At 34.8% G+C, this 27,574-nt stretch overlaps 1 protein-coding gene across 3 annotated transcripts in view; it reads right to left on the bottom strand.

The window, feature by feature from the left end:
- UBR3 (ubiquitin protein ligase E3 component n-recognin 3) overlaps nt 1-27,574 on the bottom strand; it is a 312,264-nt gene that overhangs the window by 131,097 nt on the left and 153,593 nt on the right. For all 3 annotated transcript variants that reach the window (XM_036747217.1, XM_036747219.1, XM_036747218.1), the window contains exons 21-24: nt 25,984-26,088; nt 21,441-21,614; nt 17,810-18,270; nt 6,036-6,124 (exon numbers count right to left, since the gene is read on the bottom strand). In XM_036747217.1, the coding sequence (XP_036603112.1) occupies nt 6,036-6,124; nt 17,810-18,270; nt 21,441-21,614; nt 25,984-26,088 (829 nt within the window). The remainder of the gene's footprint in view (nt 1-6,035; nt 6,125-17,809; nt 18,271-21,440; nt 21,615-25,983; nt 26,089-27,574) is intronic.

The following is a 27,574-nucleotide window of genomic DNA, read 5'->3' as shown; positions in this document are numbered from 1 at the left end:
ATAGTGAGTCATTTTTCCAGCCCAAGTCAACATAAAGTCAGAAGGTCCGCAGATACTGGGAATGGCCAGCAATGAACTACATGAAGCATTCCAACCCAGGGTTAAACTGAATAAGGACTTCCCCTTTTCTGAGCACCAAGTAAGAAGTAGGCCCAGATCCAGTAATGAGAGGGCCTGATCTTTTGTTGATAACTAGAGCAAGTGTCAACTGGCAGCTCTGTTGCTCACAGCCTAGTGATGGGTGATAGATCCAGCATGGACTAAGGAAAGGATCTATGCCTAGGTATATTGGTCCAGACAGGAAGCCCTAGGCAGAAGCATGTAAAGAATCAAGCTGCAACTATGTGACTCTAACCCCAGGAGCACAGCAAAGTCTCAGACCTGCCCCCAAGGCCAGTCTGTAGCCTGCATCAGAATAATCAGGACAGGAAGTGCAGATAAAAGGGAAGCCTGCAGTTCTGTCACTCTGATTCTGCAGCATTCCAGCTGGCTGATAGTGGCTAAATCCAGCAGCAGTCTACTGGAGGTCTAATCAAAGCCAAGCCCACAGTTGTATCATTCAAACCAAACTCAGGTCGGCAGCTTGCAGACCTCAGACAGGAAGACAGCACTCAGACTTCCCTAGTCATTTGTTCCAGAAGTATACAGAGCCTAAATGAGTGAACAAATGAAGAATTTCACCAAAAATAGTTATGTTGACAAGCATGCTCAAAACACAAACCCAAAAGAAGAGAATGACCCCAAAACATTTACAAAGACTCAAAGAAAAGTACAGCGTGGGCCTAAGTTCAACTAGGTGAACCTCCTTATTCTCTCCTCTCCTATATCTAATCTGTTGTCAAAACATGTTAATCTTATTATCATAGCATTTCTCACACATGCCCCCTTCTCTCCTCTGACACTGCCATAACCCTGATATAGGAATTTATCACCTAACACTAAGACTACTATGATTTGGACAAACTATAAAACCTGTTCTACAAATTCTTTTATTTGCCTCCCCAATGAGAAACTTGTGAGCCATCTTTCCATTTTTCTTTTACTTTTACATATAAGAATAAATGAAAAAGTATTTAAGCATTTACTTTGTGTTTATGATTGTGCTAAGTTCTAGGAATAAAAAGAAAGTTCCTGCCTTCAGGCAGCTAACATTCTAAGAGACAAGTGAAAAAAAAAAAAAACACTGAGTATTGGCAACTAAGGAAGGAAGTTTGGGTCTGGGAACTCACAGGAATAGTTAGAGGAAAGATAGGGCAGCTGTGCAAAGAACAGGGAAAGAGGATTGTAATGAAATCTGTAGTATGGCAAGAAAATGTTTATGAAGCTTGAATGAGGAGCTAGCCCAGCACCAGATCCAGTAATGACGAGGCCTTCTGCTGGGAAGTGGAGCAAGTGTCAGACCTGCTGCTGCTGCTGCCACCAGCTCACCTGCCACTAGTGCTCTCTCTTCATGCACTCCAGGCTGGCACTCACCCTGATGTCAGACCTTTCCTTTGGACGTCCTAAGTTTTCTTAGGCTGGAAAAATGTCTTACGCTTTTGTTGTCTCTGCTGCTCCAAAATCTGATTTAAGGTGTTATTTTAAATTTGTTTGGAGGGGTATTTTTAGAGAGTTCCTGGGTTACTGCCTCTAATCTGCCATCTTGGCACTGCCTTCTTACCTTACGTTACCGATGCAAAGTTCAAAACCTTATTTCTTCCAGGAAACTTTCCCCGATCATTCCATTCTAAACTGAACTTTTTGAACTCATAGTACTTATTGTAACTACCAATCAGGTAATGTTTGACCATTTATTACCTTGTAGCATTAATTTTATTTTTATTTTTCATTCCTTGTCTCCTCAAATCAAACAGTAAGGGAGGCATTTGTGTACTTAAAACATGTGTCCTACAACACCAACTTATACAGGACTATGTACATAGCAATTACTCAATATTTGTTGAACAAATGAATGAAAAATTTTGTATAATGATGAATTTTACAAATCTGATCATTTTTTGAACTCCCAACTTGAGAATTTAAAGTTTTTTATGATATGGCTCCAACATATCTTTCCAGAATTACTATATAGTAGTATAGACTCTACCTTTAAATTAAAATAGGATACTTGTTGTTCCCCAAATTCTTTATCTCTTTACTCTATGCTTTTACACAAACCGTCCCCCAAACCTAGAACATACTACCTCTTCACTTCCATCTCTTAAAATACTTAGCTTCCTTCAAGGATAAACTCATGCATCCCCTAGTAGGAGAAGCCTTTCATGAGGCCTCTAATTGACAGAATTCTCATTCTCTTCGTATTATACTACATATTCTTATTAATAGAGGGTAGGCATTGTTCTAGTTTTGTGTTTCTATCCCCAGTGCCTGATAGCAGGATCTTATAGATAACAGGAGATTAATGGATGACTAGACAGGATTAGATTTAGTCACAAGGCTGAAGATGCTCAAACAACATCCTTCTAGAATTGGATAAATTTTGTTTTCTACCACAAACTTAATAAAATGGAAAAGCCTTTAAATGGATTAAGTCATTAAGTCATAAGAAGGTAATATAAAGAATTATGTAAGAAGTGGAAAGCTTATCTGTGCAGAAGATTTTACCTCTAACACAAATTTAGAGGAAGGCAACATCTGAATTAGTTATGTTAAGGTAGCACATAGACTGAGAAGGACTTTCACACTTTTACAAAGACTCTGCAAACAAGTACTAAAATGATGTCTATCAGGAGCTGAAATGACAACCATACGCCCTTTACAGGTGAGCTGTCAAGCTCTTCCCACTTCAAAAGCTTTTCAGGCTAACTTCTGACACAATTACAGAAAATATGGGTATCAGCTACCCAAGAGACAAGAGAATGTTCTCAATTTTTCCAAATGACAGGCAGTTTCCAGAAACACTTAAGAATAGATCTGATACTTGAGATCTCCCTGAGGCTAAAAAGACTGGAGGTAAATACATTCATTTTACATTTATATAAACTTGGAAAGCCCAGGAATATTTCTCCATTCTAAAAATAACATAAAATAAAACAAAAACAAAAAAGAAAGAAAAAATACTATAAAGATGAATATAGAATAGAATGAAGATGGACCTAAAATGTAAGAATACAAAATGAATTTAAGAAAAAATTAAATAAAATTGCATAAATCATAAGTGACTCATCATTCTTTCTTCTAAAAGAAAATCATTACATATGGAAAAAGGCGGGTATTTCCTGTTTTCTTTTGATTTTAGGGGTGGAGATACTAAGAAAAAAAGAGAGGAGAAAGGTACTAGGGATATAAATGCAAAAACCAAAATAATCTCTATTTACAAAGAGCTTACATTCCAATGCAGGAGCAGGCACACAAAATACAAGAGCATAAATATAAACTGAACATATGAGAGGGCACTAACAGATGAGACAATCAGCAAAGGTTTCATGTAAAAGACAGTGGTTGAATTCTGTCTTAAAAATAGATAGGAACTCTATGAGTTGAAAGCAGGAAGGAAGAACATTCCAGACACGTAGGACAAAGGCATGAGGATTAGAGGAGTATTTGTGTGAGTAGTAGAGGGAAGGCCAGTTTGGTCAAATCTCAGAGATAAGAGATCAGGAATAATATCCAGTGAAGCAAGATAGATACATTAAGGCTAGGTAGCATAGGACTTTAAAAGCTAGACTTTATATCTGATCTTAGTGGAAATACTTTAGAAATGAGGTTTGGCAAGAGAGGAACAGCAACAGGATAAAGGAGCAAGGGATTTAAGGGGAGAGGACAGTGTAGAGTTGAAATAGCTAAATATTCGGTCCAAGATGGAAAAGGAAGAAAATAAAGTCAGAGCAGAGGTAATGGCTTGAGGAAGTATTGAAGGATGGAGACACTGGAGGTCTTGACAGGGACAAAAAACAAGCGTAGGAAAGGTAAATCATAGAGAAAAGGCTAAAAATAGTAGGTTATAGTGAGGTATAAGAATGTCAGAGTTTCTAATTAGGGAACTAAAATACTTGTTGAGTAATGATGAGATCTAGTGTGACCACCCTTACATGTGGACTGGAGGAATAGGGTTTTAGGGTTATCACCATGGAGGTTGCCCCAGCTTCCATTCTCACACCATCAATACACTCAGTTGCTTCTGTAGGAGGGTTAGAGAGCAAAAGACTCCCCATTAGCCTGTAGCCTCTCTCTATAGGGGGCTCAAAATCTCAGCCATCTCTTCACTGACACCAGATGCTCCTCTTGGTTTCAATTCCACCATCAACACCATACCTCCATGCTGGGTATTCTCTTGGTTCTCCACTCCTGCTCTTTCCCATTTCTTTTTGTGTACTATCTTTCTCCAATAGATTATAAGGGGGGGTGGGGACTGCTTTTGTGGTTTTTTTTTTACTTGTATCCCCAGCACTTAGCACAGTACCTGGCACATAGCAGTCATTTAATGAATGTTTACTGTATCTTATCATAGATTGAACAATTAGAAGTCTAGGGAGTTTGTAGGAGCATCTACAGAGATAGTAAAAGACCCTAATCTACGGGCAGGATTTGGGGAGGAAAAGAATCTGGTGAACAAGGTGCTGAATTCCTTGTGAAATAAGAGAGAATAACCTGTAGGAATCCATATACTACAGTTCTTGAGGATTCATTAATTCAACTCTTTCAAAACCAGAGGACAATCAAATTTAGTGTGTAATAGATTTTAAGGTCTCCTGTAAACCTCAGAGACAAAAAGAAAAATGAAAAGGAGATTTTCTTCTTTATTCTTCTTTTCTTAATGATTGTATGTATTGTGGCATCATAATTCAACTTTTAGCTATGACAAGCCTTATACTTCTGTCTGTGAAGAGATATCATATCAATTATCATCTTACTCAGATATCTACACACGGCACCCAAGCTTTTACCTCTTTTGAATTTGTTCATCTTAATCAAAATGAGATTTGAACTAAGATTAATTTTTGATAGGATAAAAAAATAGTAGTTTTTTCAAAGTACAAGGATGGTAATCAACTGAGTCAATAAATTAGCCTGCCTCAATTAAATTAACAACTGACAAGATATTATGCCTTGATGCATTTGTCAAATGAGACCAATCAATCAATCAGAAACATGAACTAGGTTTAAACAAGGCCAAAACACTTCTAATGAATAGATCAATCAATTATAGGCTTTAGACTTTAGAAGTCCTTGAAAAAGCTATTAGATGAAGAGAATAATTCTGCATAGGAAGTTTATTGGTTCTGAGTGAAGGAAACTTAGTCATATCTTTTGGGTCTATACAAGGATTCAAGTATCTAAGTGGTGGAAACCTCTAGCCAAGCCCCTGAGAAGAAATTGCTTAGATAGAAAAGGCCCCTAGCCTCAGACTCAGTTTCAGTGTCCTTCCTCCTCCTTGATCAGAGGAGGACTTTATGAAATTCAGAGGGCCAGTAGATTTTGTACTTCCCACTGGCATCTTTGTCCTAACAATGTCCCTGAAATAGCTGATACAGTGTATGCAATTGGAGCCAAGAAAAAACTAGACACACTGAGAAAAATTAGCTTCAAGAGCCCAGCATAGAAGATGTACCATGCCTAGAGGCAATATCCTAACTACCTCATGAAGAGGAGAAAAGGATTTCCAGGGGTCAGGAACTGTAAGCTCTTTTCTGCTTGTACTTCCTAAACTGGAGTCCGCCTTCCTCTAGGCTCTTTATGTACTGACAGGTGAATTTGTCACAAACTTTTTGAGGAAATGTTTTAGACCAACTATGCTGTCACTATGGCAAACTGCTAACCAAAAGCTAATTAGGTTAAGCTGATTAGCTGATATTTACTACTAATCAAGGGAAAAAGCATACCAGCAGGGCTCATGAGTGACCTCATTAGAAAAATACCCCCCAACCCCTCGGGGTTATCCCTGGATCCCTGATGGGAGACACAGTAACCACCTGAGCTCTAATGTACTGACCTACCAGTGCTATCAGTAGTCAGGAGGGTCACTCCAGAACCTCCATGCTCTATATAAGTATGGCATTATAATCACACATATCACTAAATAAGTTAAAACTCACCAACATCCATAGCAGTTTCCATGAAGCTTTTCTGTCTGGAAGCAAATTCTGCAAGCAACTTCTGCTGTCTTTCTCTAGCCTTTTGTCGCCTAAATTAAACAAAGACAGAGAAGATGTACCATATCTCTAGCTCTAGCAATTTTTGATAATACAATCACTATAATTAAAATGAGGCTTTAGAAAACTCACAAAGGGGAAACTACTTTCTTCCGCATATGAAGATGACGCATATTGTGAGATGCACTATGAGCTGTATTTCCAGCTATTGTAATAGCCATCCACAAAGGCTCTCTATAGGAAATGAAGCCATGATCCAGGCTACATATATGACATGCTTTCACTACAACAAACAAACTAAACTTAGTTATTCCATATTTATTCCCTTTCGGAAAACTAAAATATGTATTAATGGAAAGTGGAGACTTACACATTACTATATGATACATCACTCGTTACAATATAATATATCCCCTATATAACACTGGAATGTAAACTGAAAAGAAGACTATGTTCATTAAAATACTTATACAAGGTGTCCCAAAAGTCTTACTGCAGTTTAAGCTTATTAAAATTTAAACTGTAGATTTAAATAAACTGCACTAAGACTTTTGGGACACATTGTCTGTCATAATTAACATTTGGAACAGGTACTGACTGACCAATTTCTGTGTGGGAGCTTAATGATCACTTATATTACTGCTTTACCTCATGGATCAATGACTTTTACAATCCACAAAGGGGCCAAAAAAAGTGCCTCAACATCTCTTTTGTATGCTGGAAACCTGTTTATATTTGGATCGTATCCCAGCAATTCAGTTACTAAGTCTTAATAAGATGTTACCTTTAAAATCCTGTGAATTTGTAATCCTCACCTTCACATTCTCTCTTCTCTTTCTCAAAAGGTAGTATCTATATAGTCATTTCTACCCTTCTTTCAATAATTCCTTCTATTGGGGTTCTTTCATATCCAAAAAAATGTCACTGATATCAATTTGGTTTTCTCTATTATTTCTCTTAATGAAGAAGATACCCTCCCACCAAAGGCTCCTTACTATTTTAAGTAAATTTATTGTTTATTTTTGGCATTCTTTTTTTTAATTTTGAGTTCTGAATTCTCTCCCTCCTGCCAACCTGTCACCCACTCATTAAGAAGGCAAACAATAACAATTATACATGTTAAAGCATGCAAAATGTGTTTCAATATTAGCCATGTCGCAAAAAAGGAAGAAAAAGAAAGTAAAAAAATATGTACTTCAATCTGTACTCAAGAGCTCATCGGATCTCTCTCTCAAGGTAGAAAACATTTTTCATCATGAGTTCTTGGAAACTGTCTTGGATCACTGTAGTGATCAAAGCAGCTAATTAGTCTTTCACAGTTAATCTTTCTTATAATATTGCTGTTACTGTGTATGATGCTCTCCTGGTTCTGTTTACTTCATTTAGCGTATTAGTCTTCCCAGGTTTTTCTGAAACCATCTTCTCATCCTTTCTTACAGCACAATAGTGTTCCATCACAATCCTATACCACAACATGTTCAGCTATTCTCCAACTGATAATTTCCTCAATTTCTAGTTCTTTGTCAACACAAAAAAGCCACTATATTTTTGTACACATTTTCCTTTTTCTTTGATATCTTTGAGATACAGACCTAGAAGTGGTATTGCTCATTCGAAAGGGTATGCAAAGTTTTATAGTTCTTTGGGTATAGTTCAAAATTGTTCTCCAGAATGGCTAGACAAGTTCACAACTACACCAACAATGCATTAGCGTACCTCTTTTTCCACATCCCCTCCAGAATTTGTCATTTTCCTTTTCTATCACATTATTTAATCTGATAGGGGTGAGGTGGTAACTCAGAGTTGTTTTAATTTGCATTTCTCTAATCAATAGTAATTTAGAGCATTTTTTCATATGTCTGTGGTGGGATAGCTCCCCCCAAAGGTCCCTTACTAAGGGGTAGTAGTAGAGAGATTAGTTGCATCTAATGAACCAGATCAACAAGAAAAACCATGTACTGAAAATAAATAAAAACACTGACAGAAAAATTACTTCATATAATAGATGTGCTTGAGCTTTCTCCCAATAGAAAGAAAACTCCTTGACAGTAGGATATGTCTCACTTTTGTATTTATGTTTCGTGTACCTGGCACAAAATAGATAATAAATGCTTCTTTGGAGATTTTTATTTATCATCATCTAATATATTCAATATCACAAGTCTTTAAATCATCATCTCTCATTTACTATTTATGAAAAGTATCCCTCAGCTTCTAAGTTGATATATTCTAATAGGCATTTATAGTTAGTGGCTGGATCGGAGACAGAAAAAAAAATACTGCAAGAGAAGGGTGGATTTTCTGGAATGATATAATGGTTGAGAACAGAAAGCAGATATAAGAAAATACACTAAAGCACCAAGCCTAAATACAGTGCTGTTCACCTAAATATTGTCCCCTAGAGCTCACTAATTTTTGTATTCCTTCTAAATTTTGAAATATAATAAAATGGTTTGGATTGAAAGAACACTAAAGTCCTATCATCTTTACCTTTATGCTTTTCTCTCTGAACAGGCTTTTCCCTATGAAAATCTCACCTCCTGAACTCAGCTTCAGTTACTTCAATGTGAATGACTATCAAATTGAATCTGAACATTGGAATTTATACAATACTCTTAGAACTATGTAAAAATTTGCCATAAAAATGGCACAAATGATTTCAGCAAACTTTAACTTCTAACATAAAAAGAAATAATTTAGTGAAATGTATCTCAAGGGATCATAACTCCCAAACAGTACAAAACTTCTTGGGCAGCTAGATGACACAGTGGAGAGACTGCCAGGCCTGGAGGCAGTAAGGCTTATCTTCCTGAGTTCAAATCTGGTCTCAGACACTTACTAGCTGTGTGATCCTGGGCAAATCACTTAACTCTGTTTGCCTCAGTTTCCTCATTTGCAAAATGAGCTGGAGAAGGACAAGGCAAATCACTCCAGTATCTTTGCCAAGAAAACTCCAGACAGGGTCACGAAGGGTTGGATATGATTGAAAAACACTGAACAAAAAAATTTCTTATAGAATTCTAAGGTGTAAAAGTACCCTGGAAGGTCAATAGAGCACGGGAGAAAACCTCTTAAGTGTTCTAGGTATGGCTATTCTTGAAACAGACTGTCTCTATCCAATATATGTATGTTCCTCCTGACTGAAGCCCCACTTTTTGTGTCTACTTACCAAAGCATATCTCCAATAGCATCCTACCTATAAAATCAAAGGTAAAAAGCCAATCAGCTGTATCTGGGCAAGACTGTATCCCTCATTATAAAACTGTTAGTCCTTTTCAACATCCTACCACCCTGAGGCATGAAATGATAATCATGAACCTAGAAGCCCCACCCATCAACCTCATCAATGCAGTAAGAACTTTATGTGAGCATGAACCAAGCTCAAGCAGGTGCAGGGAGGTTAGATAACTGAAAACATCGTACAATTGGTCAAATGTGATCCAATCCAACCTCATGATACAGTGGAAAGAGTGTGTGATTTGGCTTCACAGGACCTGCCACTTTACTTAGTTTTTCTAGATCTCACTTTCCTCACCTGCAAAATATTAGATCACCTCTAAAGTTCCTTCTAGCTCTATAATCTTATCACCACTCTAGGCCTAGATCACTGTCCACCTGAAGTGCCTGTTCAAGACAGATATATTGATAATCTAGCTCAATGAGATGTCCATCCAACAACATAATCACAAGATAGGCATTCTTTACCTATCTACCTTTATCTAACTAGTTTTCTCTGTTTGGATAAGTGGTTGTGCTTCTCATTAGGAGTCTCTCTGAAATGTCATAGAACTTGATGGTCACCTGCAAATAGCATCTAGAGAATCTCAACAATTACAGGTATTCTCTTATTTATTTGGCTTGTGTCCTAGAAGTCCTCCATAACAGTGGCAAACACACCTAAATATCCTTAACTTGATATTAATAATGAGGTTACTGAACAAAGTTGTTAAATCTATCAAGGTCTCTTGTTAGGTCTATCAAAGAATCTTGTACAATTCTGACATGCAGTTGGGATATACCCTGATGAAGAACTGTTATGGCAGAATTGTATTGTACTGAATCAAATGCTTTCACATAGTCAATGAATGATTAATACAATAGGTCTTGTAAATTTATGCACCTTTTAAACAATTTGTAACTACTAAAAAAAATATGGTCTACGAAAGAATAGCATTTAAGAATGCCTACATTTATCCTATACAGCTTCAGATTTTTCTCACAAAGAGTCCGGAAACATGAGGTAATAAGCATATAGATGAATAGTTACTGATATCAGCCCACATTTTTTTTTCAAATCATTTAGGAGCTCTCCCTCTTTCTAGGATCTTGAGAACTGATTATGATTTCCAAAAGAAAGTGCCTCATTTAGGTGTACTTGGTCCTATTCCCATTTTTGTTTTCCTCAGAAATATCTCAACTTCCCTCTAGCAACACATCTTAAACAGTGATTAAAAAAAAGTTCAAATGTAGCAGGGTTCCACTGTTCATGATGGTGAAGAGAATTTGTTATAAAACATTTTACAGATCTCTTCAACTTTTTGTTGTTATCCCTCTAGCTTCATCCTTCGATGTCTTTGAGATAATATGCTTCGCCGAGACTCTCAAAATTTAAGTTTTCTTTAAACCTGCTTTCCAAGCAAGAAGAGCCACCAGCAGAGTTATTTGGTGCATGCTGTGTCCAAATACCCCAATTCTTAAAAGAAACATTCATGAAATGTAGGTGTGATTCTTTAGCATAGTTTATAAGACTTGGAGTCTCTCCATTCTTTACTCCTCAGTCACATTTTCAAGCATTTTTTGCCATCTTCTTCTATGTTCATCTTTGAATTCAATAATCAAGTATCTAAGAGCATGCTGATTTAATTCTACAGAGTCTTGTCATGTTCTTACTCTCTACAATACCTGTTGGCACATAAGCTACAATTATTTTCATGGTACTCTTTTTTAGATCAAATTTAATTATGTTTAAATCTGGAAAAATTCGCTTTCTTTCCTTCTCACCTCAACCCCTCCCACTAACTGAGAATGAAAGAAAAACAAAACCCCAGTTATAAACATATATAGTTAAGCAAAACAAATTTCTGCATTGGCTGCAGTGCTTACACTGTGCACTCTCTCTAAGGAGGTGGGGGTCATGTTTCATCATTCTGGCGTTATAATCATAGGTGGTCGTTATTCTTATCAGTTCCTAATTCTTTCAAAGTTATTTGTCTTTATCATTATAAGCTTTTTTGTAATACCAATCATGAGCATTATGATATGAGGAGACTACACATCCTGTGGTTGGTTGTGGTTTTTTTTTTTTTTGTCTTTACACACACTATAGAAACAACTCTGCTAACTCCATTATTTTTCTCTTCAATGACAGGAATAGTTCCACTCAGCTACAAGTTCCGTCTGTCTTCTACTTTGATTTTTAGTGCAAATGTCAAGATTGATGTGATTCAGTTCCTCCAGCAGCATAGCCACTCACTGGTTATTGGACAATTTAGAGTACCAACAACTGAGTTAATACTTGTGTATATAACATGTATAACTGGTTATACATATATGTTTCATATATGTACCATGTATGGATATGTGCATACAACCTTCTCCACCACTCCGCTTTGACCACTATAGGGAAAAAAAAAGAGAGCTGGCCAAACCAAACCAAGGGTCATTTTTTCTACTTGTTTTATAGGGTTACTATAGGCAAAGAATTCATCACCAAGGGACAAATCCTTGTGAAGGATTTCTCTATTTAGGAAATGTGACAGTCCTCAAAGAGACATATTGTCTGTTTGCAGAATTATAATGAAAACATTTTTAGTATGATAAAAAACCTCCTACAACTTGCATTATGCTATCATAGCATTCAAGATCCCAGGGCTATCACCTTGTGCCATGAGGAGGCAAACGTAGAACTAGAATCATCAATAGCTTATATAAATAAGTCCAGATGGCATTCAAAGAATCATAGATCATAATATCTAAAAATGAGCTAGCTCAGTGGTCACCTAGTATAAATTCATTTTAAAAGAAGATGAAACTGAGACTCATGAAGGTTGAGTAACTTGCCCAATAAGCATCAGAGGTGGTACCTGAATTTAGGTCTTCTGACTCCAGTCAGTTGTTTTCACTGTATATTAAATTCAATCTTCTCCTTTTTTCCTCTCTTCTAATATGATAAGGATTTTGATAAGACAATATCATAAGATAATAATAATAATATATAATAATAATAAAATAAGATAATAATAATAATAAGACAATAGGATGATTACACAAAGACAACTGACTTGTCAATCATTCAGCACTAGAAGCACATATTTCTTATCCCTTAACTTTTTTTCTGATGTTGGACACTTGCTATGGCCAGCCAGCATTTTCCAACTCATTTCACAAAAGAAACATTCATGATCAAATGAGATAATATAGAGAACACTTTGCAAATCTTAAAGCACTACAAAGATGTTAGCTATAAAGGCATGGGTCTTCTTTAAATTCTTTAGGGCTTTGACATGTTTCATTTTTTAATCTTCAGTAATTTTCCAAAGCTAACCTTTGAATTAAAGTTGCAGAATATTAAAAATTACATTAATTTAATTTTCTTAATTTTCTTATCCTCTGCAAAAAGATATTAGTGCATGAGCTCCAATTATCTTCCAGCAGTCTTTTTGCCCCAAATACAACAAAAATTTTAAGATTTCTAAAGAAAATAATGTCTCCCTATAACACCATTTAGTTCTGAAAAGTCTCAACGATGTTTTCCCAATATATTCGCTTACAATACTTTTTAAAAAAATTATTGAACTGGGGCAGCTAGGTGGCGCAGTGAATAGAGCACCGGTCCTGGAGTCAGGAAGACTTGAATTCAAACCTGGCCTCAGACACTTGACACACTTACTAGCTGTGTGACCTTGGGCAAGTCACTTAACCCCAACTGCCTTCCCTTCTACCCTCCAAAAAACAAAACAAACAAAAAAATTATTGAATCAAGTCCTTCTACACTCTGTGCATTAATCATCCTACTTTTGGAGGTAGATTAACTCCTTCAATTATTTAATGAATAGTATTCCAAATGATGGATAGAAGTCAATCAACCCTAAATACTTTTTATTTAAAACAATGAATACCAAAGTTAGGGATTAAACTAAAAGGTAGGATAATAACCAGAGCATAGAAGAGAAATTAAACAATTGCAGAAGGAGTAGAAAACAAAGCAATCATAGGAGGAAGAGGCATAGATTTCATAAAATGGTCCATTGTTTAGGAACTGATACAGAGACCTAAAACACACATAGTACAACAGCTGATAAGGAACTAAAAATTTCAGATAAAGCTTGAAACTAGAAAACAGTATATACAGGTGATTAAGATGTATAAGTACCTCAGGAAAAGCTTAGAGGAAGCAATTGTATGACGATATCATAGTAAAAGTTTCTGTTAACAGAACAGCATAAAATTATTGGACAATTTTATTTAAATGAATAATATTGGACAAATAACTTTAAGACAACAAAAACTCTGGAAGGCCAGAAAAATTTTTTCAGCATTTTAATCTATGAATTAGAATAAGAACTAGAAATGCTCAAAAGAAAAAATCTCATGAGTTATTTTAAAAATTAGTAAAAGAGTATAGCTAAAAATAAAAATAAGTTAAAATATACTCCTGAAATTAATGTAAAATTTATTGAATGGGTTTGTAGCAATATGAAAAACAAATTACACAGCAAAATACTAATTGTTTAGAATTCAAAAAGAGTTTTAAAACTGATTCCTATAATAAAAAAGCTATATACTAAGGCATAAAACAAATTTGATAAGATCAGAATTTTAAGTTTTTTTACATAAAAATGTAGAATATATAATTTTATGATATATATAACTAATATAACACATAACTTTGTTAAGAGTAAATTATAGCAAAGGAAATGTTTGTTAAATTGAAAATAATGAGAACATGTATAAAAAGAATAGAAGGAAACATGCTTCAGCTCATTCCTAAAAGAATCAACTTATTTGTGCAAATTATCTAACTGGCTTCATAATGAAGCCAAATATTTCCATAAAGTTTGTTGACAATATTATTCTGCTTATTTCCTTGTTTAGAACTGGCATTTCTACTATGCTTTAAAATTTCCAAATACCTTTATGTATGACATCTCACTGGAGCTCCACAACAACTTTGAAAGGCAAGTAGTATGGATATTATTATCCCCAATTTTACAGATGAGGAAAAATTGAAGATCAGAGAAGACAACAGAAAACTTAAATGAAACTATGAAAACTGAAATAACTAGAACCAGGACAAACCAGTATACCCAATCACAGCAATAATGTAAATACTGGGAAAATTTTTAAACTAAAGACTATTTAAATATAATCACTAAGCCTTTCCCCAAAGAAAAGCTATGAAAATGGGCCTCACTTGCTTTGTGCAGAGGTCGGGGTGGGGGGGAGGGCGGAGATGGGTGTAGAACATTACATATATTGGTCATAATCTCTGTAACTTCTTCCTTTCGTACACTTTAAACCCAAAATTAATTAAAAGTTCCAAGTTTTTCCACAAGAGTAAGAAAGTCTTAGAAAGAGGAGGCAAAAGGGTTGCAACCAAGAATGATGACCATCATTTATGTGTAAGAGTCATTTGTAAACTGGTGACTTTATATAGAGGTTTTATATTCTTTATATTTTTCAGAAAACCATCATAGTTATTTTCCTTCATGAATTTTTTCTCAATCTCGGTTATGCCTTTCCTAAAGTAGGTCTGACTGTAAATAGAGACCCTTAATAAGAAGACATAAACAAGGTCTGACAGATTCAGTGCAGCTCAGTAATTTTCCATTATAATCCAAGGTGCTAAGACATTGAGGCTGAAAGATATTGCAACCCGCTAGGACTCTGCTTTAGCACTCCATCTTGGTTTCTATGGAGATCATTTATCATGAGGGCAATGTCTGTAGGTTGAGAAACCTGAAAATAGGACATCACTAAGTGCTCATACGCTATTCAATCTTCATTATTACCAAACCAGATCTGAAATCCAAAAATAAATTAAAGATATACTATGTGAGCAGCATAACTAAATCCAAATAGATTCATCCTAATTCTAGCCATCAAAAGACACTGCTGATATATGAATTGGAAATATTCTTAGACAAGGCAACTAAAAACTCAGGATTTCATTTGTATTATATCAGCTTTACAATCTTTGTTCAAGGTAAAAACATTCAGATTACGTATGTAAAAATGTCATATTCATTATAAACCTTATGGAACTCTTTAGTACTATGTGGTTATTGAATATTTTCCTTCTGTAAAAATTAAATATACAACCAGAACCCTAAATCATAAATTCAAAAGAAACTAGCATAAAATTTAAAACTCATTTTGTCTTTCATCTCCTGGTTTAAACAGATCAGCTATCCAATTTAATTGTTACATTTTTTTCTCTTAAGCAACATGGATAATTAATCTTATCGTAACAAAGACAACAAAAACATCATCATTATCATCATCATCATCATCATCATCGTCATCATTATCATTGCCTTGACACAGTACTTTAAGATTTACAATACAATTTACAAATATTAGTTCATTTGAGCCTCACAATATCCATAAGGTAGGTGCATCTATTATCCCCATTTTACAGATGAGGAAACTAAAGCAAGTAGCTGAATGACTTTTCCAGAGAAACACAGCTAGTGTCTGAGGCAAGAGTCAAACTCAAGTCTTCCTGACTCTAAGCCCAGCACTCTCTTCACTAAACTAACAAGCTGCCTGTAGGGAATGAAAGAGAGTTCCCTCTGTCTGGATAAGGAAATAAGCCATTTTTCCTAATTATTACAGAGGTATCAGAAAAATACAATCATATTCTTAAATCAGGCACATTTTCATAGCTGACACTCCATGCAGCATACACGGCAGTGAATACTTTAATGTCTCTGAACTCTCCCTTTGCTTTGTCGACGTAGACTGACCACATTTAATCTTATCAACTATTTCACAGACGGTGCTTTTTCAAAACTTTTATGCCGCCCAACCCCAAGCACCCAGCACAGTGCTATATAGGCATAGCAAGTGCTTAATAAATTCTTGCTGAATTAACGTGGGTAGTGGCTGTGAGCAATGGCATTTTTGTTAAAGCATATTGTGACTCTAAATGAACTCCTCTTCTTCTAAGACATTCACGATTGTACATTGGGTTGATTTTTTACTGGTGTTTTGTTTTGTTTCGTTTTGTTTTTAAGGAAAAGGAGAACGTCAGGACTTATTTTGAAAACATATTTCTGGAGCATTAAGTCCGAAAGAGATTGGTTGGACAAAACGTGTCACATACTTTGTGGATTATCTGTAATAAACTTCTCATTTCAGGGCAATTTTTATCCAGTAAAGCCTATCACCTCCTTTCTGCTTTAGAGATGCAAACTCCCATTTTATTACTACCATAAACCAATAATGATATACTGCATAAAATACTCATATAAAGCATTTCAAAACTGAACAAAAACAGCTTTTAGGTTTATCAACCCAATGCTTCCAGTTCTTTAGTTTGGATACTGAATGTTAACCATGAATTCAACTTATAAACATGAGAGACAGATAGAAATTTCAAATCAAGGCTCTCAACTTTCGATTTTTTTTAAATGTAAAAACTTCATTTATTACTATTTTGGATGCTCAGTTAAGAGGCATGTTATCTCTTGAAGCTGTCTTAATAATTCCTTTATTTTAAGTAGTTATATTCAATTTTAGAAAGATTCAAGACAAAAGAAAAGGAACTCTGCTTTTAGAGAATTAGAAGATGACTGCTTTATGGCATCTTAGCTGAAGAAAATCTGTACACTTTTAAAATGTTATGGAATTTGTTTCCTGTATATTCATCAGGAAGATTGGTACCCATTCCTCTTAAATAAAGGAATAAACTCTACAAAATTAGGATGTTTCGAGGGGTTACAAAATTACTTACTGCTACAGCTGAAACTTTCTCTTCAAAAATGCAAATTATCTTTAGGATAGCAAGGTGGGTTACTTCAGCCATACATCAATAAAAACTGCAAACTATATTTCCATAAAATCCTTAATTTTAAAAATACATAGTACTGAATATATTAGCTAATCACTACAAGGTTATCTTTACTATATTGGCCCCTAGAGAGAGAAGGAACACAAGTAGTCAAGTAGTTTTCCAATAAATCAATCACTGGTTTGTAAACAGGAAATGGGTCTTTATAATTACAGTTCCCATAGTTCACTAGGTCACTCTTACTATTATTGATTGTTTTAGGTAATAATCAACAAATTATAGGTCTTACCATCTACATTTACTAAATTATAATTATTCCCTACTTCACAGGATTGTTGAAAGGAAGCAAAGCATTTTGTACATTTTAGAACACTATGTAAATGATAATTGTTGTATTGTTATCATTATTATATCTTTTATACACTTAACTCAGATCTTTAAGGACAAGAGAATGGAAGAGATGAAGCAGAACAAATGCCAAATTCTACAGCCATATCATTAAATTAAAATTAAATTGTGCCCTGAAGTTAGCTGATAAATTTGGGACATGAAGATGGTCAGTCCAGAAAAATCAAAACAAAATAGTAATAAATAAAACCCATATTATAATAATTACTTCCATTTATATTTATCTAAAATTTAATATGCCTGCAATCACTTTTGAAATTCCTGCCACACGTTTTTAAAGTTTAAAATATATTACCTTTCTTCTTTATCCAAAGTCTTCTTCTCCGCTGAACTGGTCTTTTTTGGCGGTACAGGAGGGGTCACTTTCCTACATATTTCTTCAATAATGCGCTTGTTTAATCTGCTTTGCAATGCAGCTTTTAACAAAATTCTCTCTACTGCAGTCATGCCATCTCCATGACAGTATTTAGGAATTTCTGGTTGGATTAAAATTTCTAGATCATCTAACCAGGGAGGATAGTAGGAGTTTTGTTTTCCTGAGAGTTTGTGGTGAAGTTTGATTAATAAAGATAATATACTTTCTTTGATTTCCAAAATAGCTGTAGTTAACTGTGGAGTTGAACCAGGAGCAGACCATTTACTTGATGTTTTGGGACGAACCACCTGATTTGCTTCACCACTATTACGATTAATGATCTCTTGAAATTTCTTTCTACGTTCTGCTACTAAGCTGAAAACTTGAGCTGTACCTGAATTCTATCAAAAAAAAAAAGGAGGAAAAAGAACAAGATAAATTATTCAGCAATCAATTTTTAAAGCATCAGTTTTAATTTTTAAGGGAATGTCTACAGTCTTTTTTACATATGTCTAAGTATTTTAAAGTATATTAATTATTACAAATATTTTCTTCATTTTCCAAAGAAATTTCATTGTTTCATTCTAAGTATAAACAAAAAAGAGTATACACTCCAAAGAATAGATATTGTGTGTCTAAAACACTAATTTTTTTAACCTTTCTGCAATACATGTTTACACACAAAAATTTTATTTGTGCTAACTATAACTTTGCCTTCATCTGACTCTATTTCTCATGAAACATTATGTGGTCCTTGACATACAGCTCTCAGCCATATTTAATTCCCAATAAAATATGATGTAAGAAAGTGATTCACTTCAATAAGTCATTTACCAAAAGAGATCAATGACTAGGTTCATAGCTATGAGACAGAAAATCAATCTGAAAGTTTTTGAAGGTTTGCATTTTATTTAAACATTTAAAATGTAAGTTATTTTAAGCCAAATTTTCAAAAAATGTCTTTCACCCAAACTTTTTCTTTCTTGAAATTTCCAGGGCACCGTCAAATAGACTACCATTTCAAAACTAGTTCTTGAATGTTTCAACTATGATTATTAGATTTTTGTTTGATCTATTTGGGGAGTAATATTAACTCTAATAGAAGCTCAAATCAACTGTAGCAACTGAATAAAATGTCACATCAGGAAATCTGTTAGTAAAATTGGCAAAGATAAGATATCTAGCTCCCCTCTATTTGATGTCATTTATGTGTATGGAAAGAAAAATGAAAGAGCCGCTTACCCTTACATCAATTTATTCTCTGTTTTTACTTTCCATAATTTAAACAAGAATGATACTGGCAATAAGCTCTCTGTAATTTGTGTAATTGATCTTTAGCAATATTAATAGCTAACATTTGTAAGGCATTTTACAGTTTGCATCTGATCCTTACAAATAACCCTGTGAGGAAGATACCATTATTACTACAAATTTAGAGGATTTAATTAATAAAATAGGTTCTGTCTAACCTTTCTATAGGCAAGAATGTAAACTTAGAAGTATGATTTCTGGGATGATCTCATTTAATTTCTACAGCCTCTAAATCTCTACCTTGATTGTAACTACAATCAGAGAGAGCTTCCAATAAATTCATTACCAGTACATGAAGGAAAAAAACAGGCATCTTTCTCTACACTTAGCAAGAATCTTGAATACTTGACTTTTTACTAGAAGATTAGTATGTCTTACAATTTAGAATTTCTTAGATTTCAGAATTTTTAAAGACAACATATCTAAGATCAATACTGATTAACTGTAAGATTTAGAGAATGTTAAACTGGAAAAAATACTATGGACAATTACTTCTAATACTATTAAAAGTAATAATTTAATCAACAGGAAGGACGAAAAATATTGTCTACTTAGTGCATCAAATTATTACTTTTTTATTTAAAGGACTAGGATACTTAATTTTAACTATTTCTCTAGGTCATCTGACTTATCTCAAAAGGTTCGAACTGATTCATTAAAACCAAAATTAATTCTTAAACCTATCTTTCTATTAAGATACAAGTTGGTTTGAAGCAATGTTTTTAGTGCTAACATAAAGACTGTTCCAAAGTTACTTGAGGTTGTAATATGTTAAGGCATAGTAGATATTATTTTTCATAGTAATCTTCCAAAAGATGTACACTCTTCCGTTAGAATAAATAACAGACTTAAGTCACCTCAATATGTAACCATAAACAAATGTTTTGGTCATAGAACCAAAAAGCTATAGCTGCAAAAGACCTTGAGGGCCATCTAATCCAACCCCTCTATTTTGTGGATAAAGAAACAGAATCAGAGAAGTAATTTGCCCACAATCACACAACCAGTAAGTATCAGAAACAGGACTTGAACACTAGTCTTACTGACTCCAAAGGCTCCTCTACCAACTACAGCATACTACCTCTCTGGCAAAATACACTACCAAATAAGTCCCAAGTGTGCAATTTCCCTGAGCATTTTAAAACTCAAACATAAGGTTCATGATCCAGTCCTAGATAACAATTTGAATGCCTAAAACATTCAATTGTTAACAGCAGTGAATTTCAGTCCTACATGACTAACAGCTCTGCTTCCTATTATCTGAATATTCTGATATAGTAATCAAAAGGAAAAACAACAACAACAAAGCCAGTCCTGCTATCAAATGGCAAATGAATGTTTTTTATGAATGGACCATTCTACACAATGAAAATTTTCAATGTTCCCTTATCCTTGAGTAAAATTTTGAGGCTGAGAACACCTAAGCTAAAGAGTATCTAAAATACTAAAAGTCCTATGGTAAGATATTTTTCCCACTACTGTCTTTTTCATTAAATATCACAGGCAAAAACTTAATTGTTCTTTCATTTACAAAAGCTCAAATGTAGTAATTACCCAACTCATTATCAATCATTTAAAGCTTAATTTTACTCAAAGTTAAACTGACCTCCAAGGAGGCAAAATAACTTATTAGTAATTTCAAACAGGCATGCTACAAGAAATTAAAGGATAAGTTTATTCAGAAGGAAACTATACATTCAATCTTTTTAAAGATGTTAGTAATGTCTATAATGATCTTTTATTTTTAAAAGCCCAAATGCAAAGCAAGCCTAAAATTGTTTCAACAGCCCACTAACACTAATAGAAAAACCCTAGACAAATGTCAAAGAGTTCAGTGTTATTTTAAAATTCTATAATGTGAAGTTATCTTTAAATTATGAAAACCTACAAATTAAAACATTTAAAAAAGAAAAAGATGTTTAGCCTGCATTAAGAAAATGGAAAGTTCACGGAATTTTTTCATTTCCATTTAAAGTCATGTTGCTAGTTAATGCAAAAAGCACACAAAACTACCTCTCTTTGAAGGACTTTGGGCCGTCTTGAACTCTGGCAATTGAAGGAAAAAGATTCATGAGAAAGGACGTGACAGGTGTTTGTGGAATGAAAGGCAACACAAAGATAAAAGGAAGCATATTTTCTCTCATAGCTATGGCAGGATTAGAGAGAAATCTACTAGCTCCATGACACAAGACAAAGCATCAGCTACATGTCACTGAATTTGTGAGAACCATCAAAATAGTAAGGTTTCTTTCACACTTACTTGTGTAGAAGCAAAGCTATCAGAGCTAGTACTTGCAGGTGGCTCTCTCTTCACTTCTGGAGCTGTCTCTGGAACTCTCACTCTCACATAATTAATAAAGTGCCTCATGTTGGATACTAAGTTACTACCAGGAAACCAACTGTCATGGCAGCGTTCTTGTCCACCCACAGGTTCCTAAAATATAAATATTACAATCAGGTAGATAGAAGATGCAAAGCAATGGGCCAAGACAATTAACAAAACAGATAATCAGTTGCTGGGTTCCTGAAGACCTGTTAAAAAGTATTTTAAAATGTTTATCCATTTCAAACATCAAACAATACTACATCACAAAGACAACCACCTGGCTATATTTCTCTGGACTTTTCCATCATGCCCCAGGGACCTTTTCATCCTGAAGATCATTTCAGTCTTGAAACACACCTCTTCAGTACTCTTTGCTCCTATTTCCTTCTGACTGGAGGATGGAGAGCTTCTCCCAAAACCTCCATTTAAGGAAGGTTTCAGGCCAGCCATCTCTTCAGTTGCCACAAGGCTGCATGCCCCTATACTTCTCCATCATGCCCCTGCACAAGGTACCTTCCCAATGCTATTCAGATTCTTTTTTTGTTTTCTTTCACCACTGGATTGGAAGCTCCTTCAAGGAAGGGACTGTATTTGGCCTTTCTTTGTATCCCAGGCATTTAATTCAGTGCTTGGCAAATAGCAAGCATTTAATAAATATTTTCTGACTAGCCATTGTATATGTGTATACATATGGATGTAGAAATATATACATAGGAAAGGACCAGCATAGTGGAGAGAAGACTGAAATTAGAGTTAAGAAGACCTTGGTTAAATTCCTCCTAGCTCTAAGTCCATGTACAAGTCATTTAATCTCAGAACCTCAGGAAACTTTCTAATTCTCAGGAAGTTAAAGACAAGCTGCCTATCAACATCAGTGAAAAGAGTTTCCATACAACTCTTTGAACCAATGAAATCATAGGTCCAAACAAAAAATGAAACAAAAAAACCCATAAATATCACTCTAAAATTTAACTATGGCTGACAACTCAAAATATATACAAATCTTGCTCATTAAGAAAAATTGAACAGACCAGTCTATGTTGGCCAAAAATCTAAATTAGATATTTTAAGAGAAATTATATTTTATTACTTCTGGATACATAACAACAAGTCAATCTAGGCCAACCAAATTGTCTGGTATAATTTGAGAAGGCCTTTCTTAATAGCTAAAAATTTTTTCATTTAAGAAATCATTTATTAAGTATCTACTAAATGCCAGGCACTATATTATAGACTAGAGATATAAAAAAAGACAAAACCAAAACACTTTCTTGCCCTCAAGAAACTTACATTCTTGGACAACAAAAAGTATATATGGAGGTATATATAAAATACATACAAAGTGCAAATAAAAGGTAATCCTGGAGGGGAAGGCATTTGCTTGTAGTTGGAAAGATGAGGAAAAGTCTAATACAAAAGGGAGAACTAAAGATAAGCCTTGAAGAAAATCAGGGATTCCAAAATGGAGGAAAGCCATCTAAGTACAGAGGAAAGCCAGTGCAAAGATACAAAGACAGGACATCAAGAATCGTATTAGAGGAAGAGGAAACCAATTTGACTAGAACACAGAATATGTGGAGATGGGTAATGTGTAAACTGGAAAGGTAGATTGTGGCTAAAATGTGAAGAGCTATAAATACTGAACACAATTTGTACTTGATCCTGGAGGAAAATCGGATCCACTGTAATTTACTGAGTAGGAGATAAGGAAGGGAGGAATGGTCGACACACACTTGGAAAATAATGATGGCTATACGAAAGATGGATTGGAATAGAGACTTGAGGCAAGGAGACCAATTAAGAGACTACTGCAATGATCCAGGCAAAAGGTAAAAAGGGTCTGAATTGTGATGGGCTTTGTGAGGGAGAGAAAGGGACATATGTGAGAAACACTGTGAAGAAAGAAACAACAAGAATTGGCAACTTATTGTGGGCTAGCAAGACAGCAAAGTCAAAGATAACACTTAGGTTGTCAACCTGGGTGACTAAAAAAAGAAATAGAAAGAAATTTGAAAGGGGTCAGGGGAGAAAGAATGAGCTCTATTTTGGGATATAATTGAGTTTGAGATGCCAATAGAATATCCAGTTCAAAATATCCAATTTGTGATATGACACTGGGAGAGAGACTACTGCTGGATACTGGGAATCATGTGAAAAGAGATGACAATTGAATCCATGGCAGTTAATGAAATCATCAAGTGAGACAGTATGAAAACGATATAGCAGAAGGCCTAGGACTATGCTTTGGATTACACTCAGTGGCAAGGCATTGATGATGATACAACAAGGCAGACAGGTGTCTGAAAGGTAGGAAGAAAGCAATGGTATGAACTGAAGTCAAGATGGCAGAGTGACAGGAAGCATCGTGATGAGATCCAGTCCACAAATTCCTCCAAACACATCTAGAAAATATACCACATCAAATCCTGATGAGGAAATCAAGAAAATGTCACAATGAGTCATTTGTCCAGCTCAGCAATGCTAAGCTAGCTCAGCACAGGGAGACAGACAGGGAGGTCTGAGGACATTGTGGATGAAGTAAAGAAGAGCACTCTTGTATCCATGGAGAGACTGTGCTCCACAGCAAAAAGAGGTTCCAGAGCTCTATCAAGCTACCCCAGATGCATATGGGGGCACTGTGATGGGGATAGGCACAAACTAGCAGCTTTGTCATGCACTATCCAGTCCCAGGTCACAAATCCTGGGTGAAATAAGGAGACCTGCATATGAGGATAGTGCTCCCAGCAGGAAGACCCTGCACAGCACACCAAGAGAGGAGGAAGTTCAGAAGCCAGCAGGAGTGGTGTGACTAAGTCCCCAAATTCAGAAGAGAAGTCTTCCAGAATTTTGCTCAGAAGAGGAATAGCCAGGGCAGGAATCTCAGAAAGAAGGGAGCCTACAATTTTGTCTCTTTCAACTAACAAAATTTTTCAATTAGCTAATAGGGGAAAAGTTCAGCAGCAATATATTCTTGCAGACCCAAACCCCAGTCAGAAACATGAAGAGTTCAAACAAAGAGGGCAGCAATCAGACTCTGCAATGGATAAGACCAGTTTGGAAGCACTGAAAGCTAACAAGTTTCCAACCTGAGATCCTGGAATAACACAACAAAGCAGCAGGAGGACCAACCCAGAATTTCCCTCTAGAAGTGCTGCAGAGTCTGTCCCTAATATCAAGTCCAAAGTCAGGAAATTGCTAGAAGAATGGCACCATAATGAGCAATAGCAAGAACACTCAAAACAGAAACTCACAAGAAGAGGATGACTCTAACACACCCATAAGTAATCAGTGCCTCAGTGAAAAATAGCATGGGCACAAACTCAACTATTACTCCTGAAAGAGATAACAGTTTTTTTTAAAAGAGTTTTAAAATGTTCTCCTACAAATGAGACCAGAGCACTTGAGGAAAAAAAGGGAAAGGAATCAATACTTTGCAAGAGGTACAAAACTTTGCCCAATCAACAAACTCCCAGAAAATTAAATGGACCAAACAGAAGACAATGAATACAACAGGCAACAAAAAATGTTAAAATAAAGTCAAAAGGATGAAAAAAAAGAAAATGTAGAATACATCTCATAGCAAAAACAACTAACCTGGAAAGCAGATTGGGGAGAAAAACTTTGAGAACCACTGGAGTATCTGAACTCCATGAACAAAAAAAGAGCCTAGACACTCAATTTCAAGAAATTTGACTAGATGTCTTAGAATCAGAAGGGCAGAATAGAAATATCCATTGGTCACCTCCTCAAAGAATATATCTGTAATTATTTTAAATGGAATTTCTCTTTCTATCTTTTCTTGCAGTTTTGTTGGTAATAGAAATGCCGATGTTTTATGTGGATTTATTTTATATCCTGAAATTATTTCAACTAATTTTTAGTTGACAATCTAGGATTTTTTATGTAAAGCATAATATCATCTGCAAAAAAATTAATTTGTTTCTTCTTTGTCTATGACTATGCTCCCAATTTCTTTTTTTTTTTTTTGCCTTATTGATATACTTGGCATTTCTAGTACTATATTGAATAGTAATGGAGAAAATGGACATCTTTGCTTTACCCCTGGATTTTATTGGAAAGACCTCTAGTTTATCACTATTAGATAAAATACTGGGTTTTGATTTTAGATAGACACCGTTTATATAAAGGAAAGATCAGTTTATTCCTGTGCTTTCTAAACAATAATGGATATTGTATCTTATCAAAAGCTATTTCCTATAATCCTTGATATGGTATTTTTTGTTGTTCTGGTTGTTCTAGTCTCCTTGTTGATGTTTTATTTAAGATTTTTGTATCAATGTTCGTTAAGGATATTGTTCTATAGCTTTCTTTCTCTGTTTGAACTCTTCCTGGTATCAAGACAACATTTATATTACAGAAGGAATTTGCTAGGTTCCCTTCTTATTTTTCAAATAGTCCTAATTAAACATGCAGTATCTTTATTACCAATTTGCTTTAAGTATATGAAAGTACTTACTTCTTCATCTGGTTCTTCTTCCGGTGAATTTTCAAGCCCTAATTCAATCAGGTACAAAACCATACAGAGGACATGTTCTGACAGATTTTGGTGGTCCATCAAAATCTTTTATTAAAAAAGGAAAAAAATACTGTTTTACATATTCCAAATGTCATACCTCATACCAGTCCTATCAGATGGGTAAATAAGGCTATAATTATTTGGTGAATGAAAACCCTGAAGCAAAGTGCAAAAGGTTTGCTTGCCCAAGATTGTATAAAATGCTGACAAATGCAGAAGAATCTAGACCCAATTTTTGCTTTTTATCAATATATATCCATGAATTACATAGTATCCATTAGAAAATTCTACTTTATTTAGAAATTCTATACTTAAAAAATACTATTCAATTCAATATCATATTTGAACAACATTAAATTATTAGTGCGTCAAAGAAGCTGGGTGAAAAACAATGTTGAGGTTACTAGTGCAGAAAAGCATACTTTTCAGTTTAGTTCATGCTAATTTACATATTAATTTTTGTACTATGTATATTAGTGGATCTGTGATCTCATTGTGTGAGCACTTCCTCCTCCAGTGTAGAACACAACTCATGTATCTATGCCTTTAAATTCTGTGAAATTCTTGTCAATGTCTTCATGTAAATATTCTATAAGAGATCTACCCAATTCCCTAAAGGGCCTCCTCTGGTATTTTCATCATTTTGTGGGTACCAGAAGTAATATTTCAGGTACATGCCTTTTATCTTTCACTCCAGCTATACGAACAGCCTATTTATTTTCCCCGTGATATATCTTGCACATTACTTATCATACATTGGTAATATGCTTCAGCCTGGTTAGGTTATTACATGACTTTGTGCTGCCATCTAAGCCATCTACAATTTTGATTCATTATCACAGTGTTCTATGATTAACAACTATATAGCATCACTAGCTGAGTATTAATGCAAAAGTACTGATGGGTTTTGTGGCAAGGAACAGCTTAAGATCACTGAAAATTTTGGACAATTTCCCAAATGTTATGTGTCCTCATCTTCTATTCAGTTCTAGGTCTTTCTCATTATCCATCTGAAGTAGCTCTTCAAGGTAGAGAGATAGATAGACAGATAGAGAGACAGACAGACAGACTGACTCGAGGGGGTTACTCATCCAACTTCATGTTGGGCAAGAAGTATTCACTTACTTTGTTTTACCAATGAAGATAACTACATCAATTTCTTTCAAATGACTATATATTTCATTGAGAAGGCCTAATAACATTGTGAAGACCGATGCAATTTATGAAATACTATCTTTAAACTGTCATTTGGAGAACTTTATAAGAAATTCTGTAGGAAAAGAAACTGTGTAAGAAATTCATTTTTATTTGGACTATGAAATGGATATCCTCCATGACACAAGTGAACACATTAAATGAACATATACCTTTGTTTTATACCTGACAATGTTGGTACTTAGCAAACTGTAAAACAAAGCTGTCTTTGTGGTCACTCCTGTCAGTCTTACATGATTTTAATATGTGCATGGAAGATATCCTGTTTGAGGAAAGAGTTTAAGTCTACATTCCATTCTACCAAGTTAAATGGTTT

The sequence above is a fragment of the Trichosurus vulpecula genome, chromosome 2 (assembly GCF_011100635.1).
Source record: "Trichosurus vulpecula isolate mTriVul1 chromosome 2, mTriVul1.pri, whole genome shotgun sequence".
Lineage (NCBI taxonomy): Eukaryota > Metazoa > Chordata > Mammalia > Diprotodontia > Phalangeridae > Trichosurus > Trichosurus vulpecula.
This window is presented reverse-complemented; position numbering and strand designations above follow the sequence as displayed.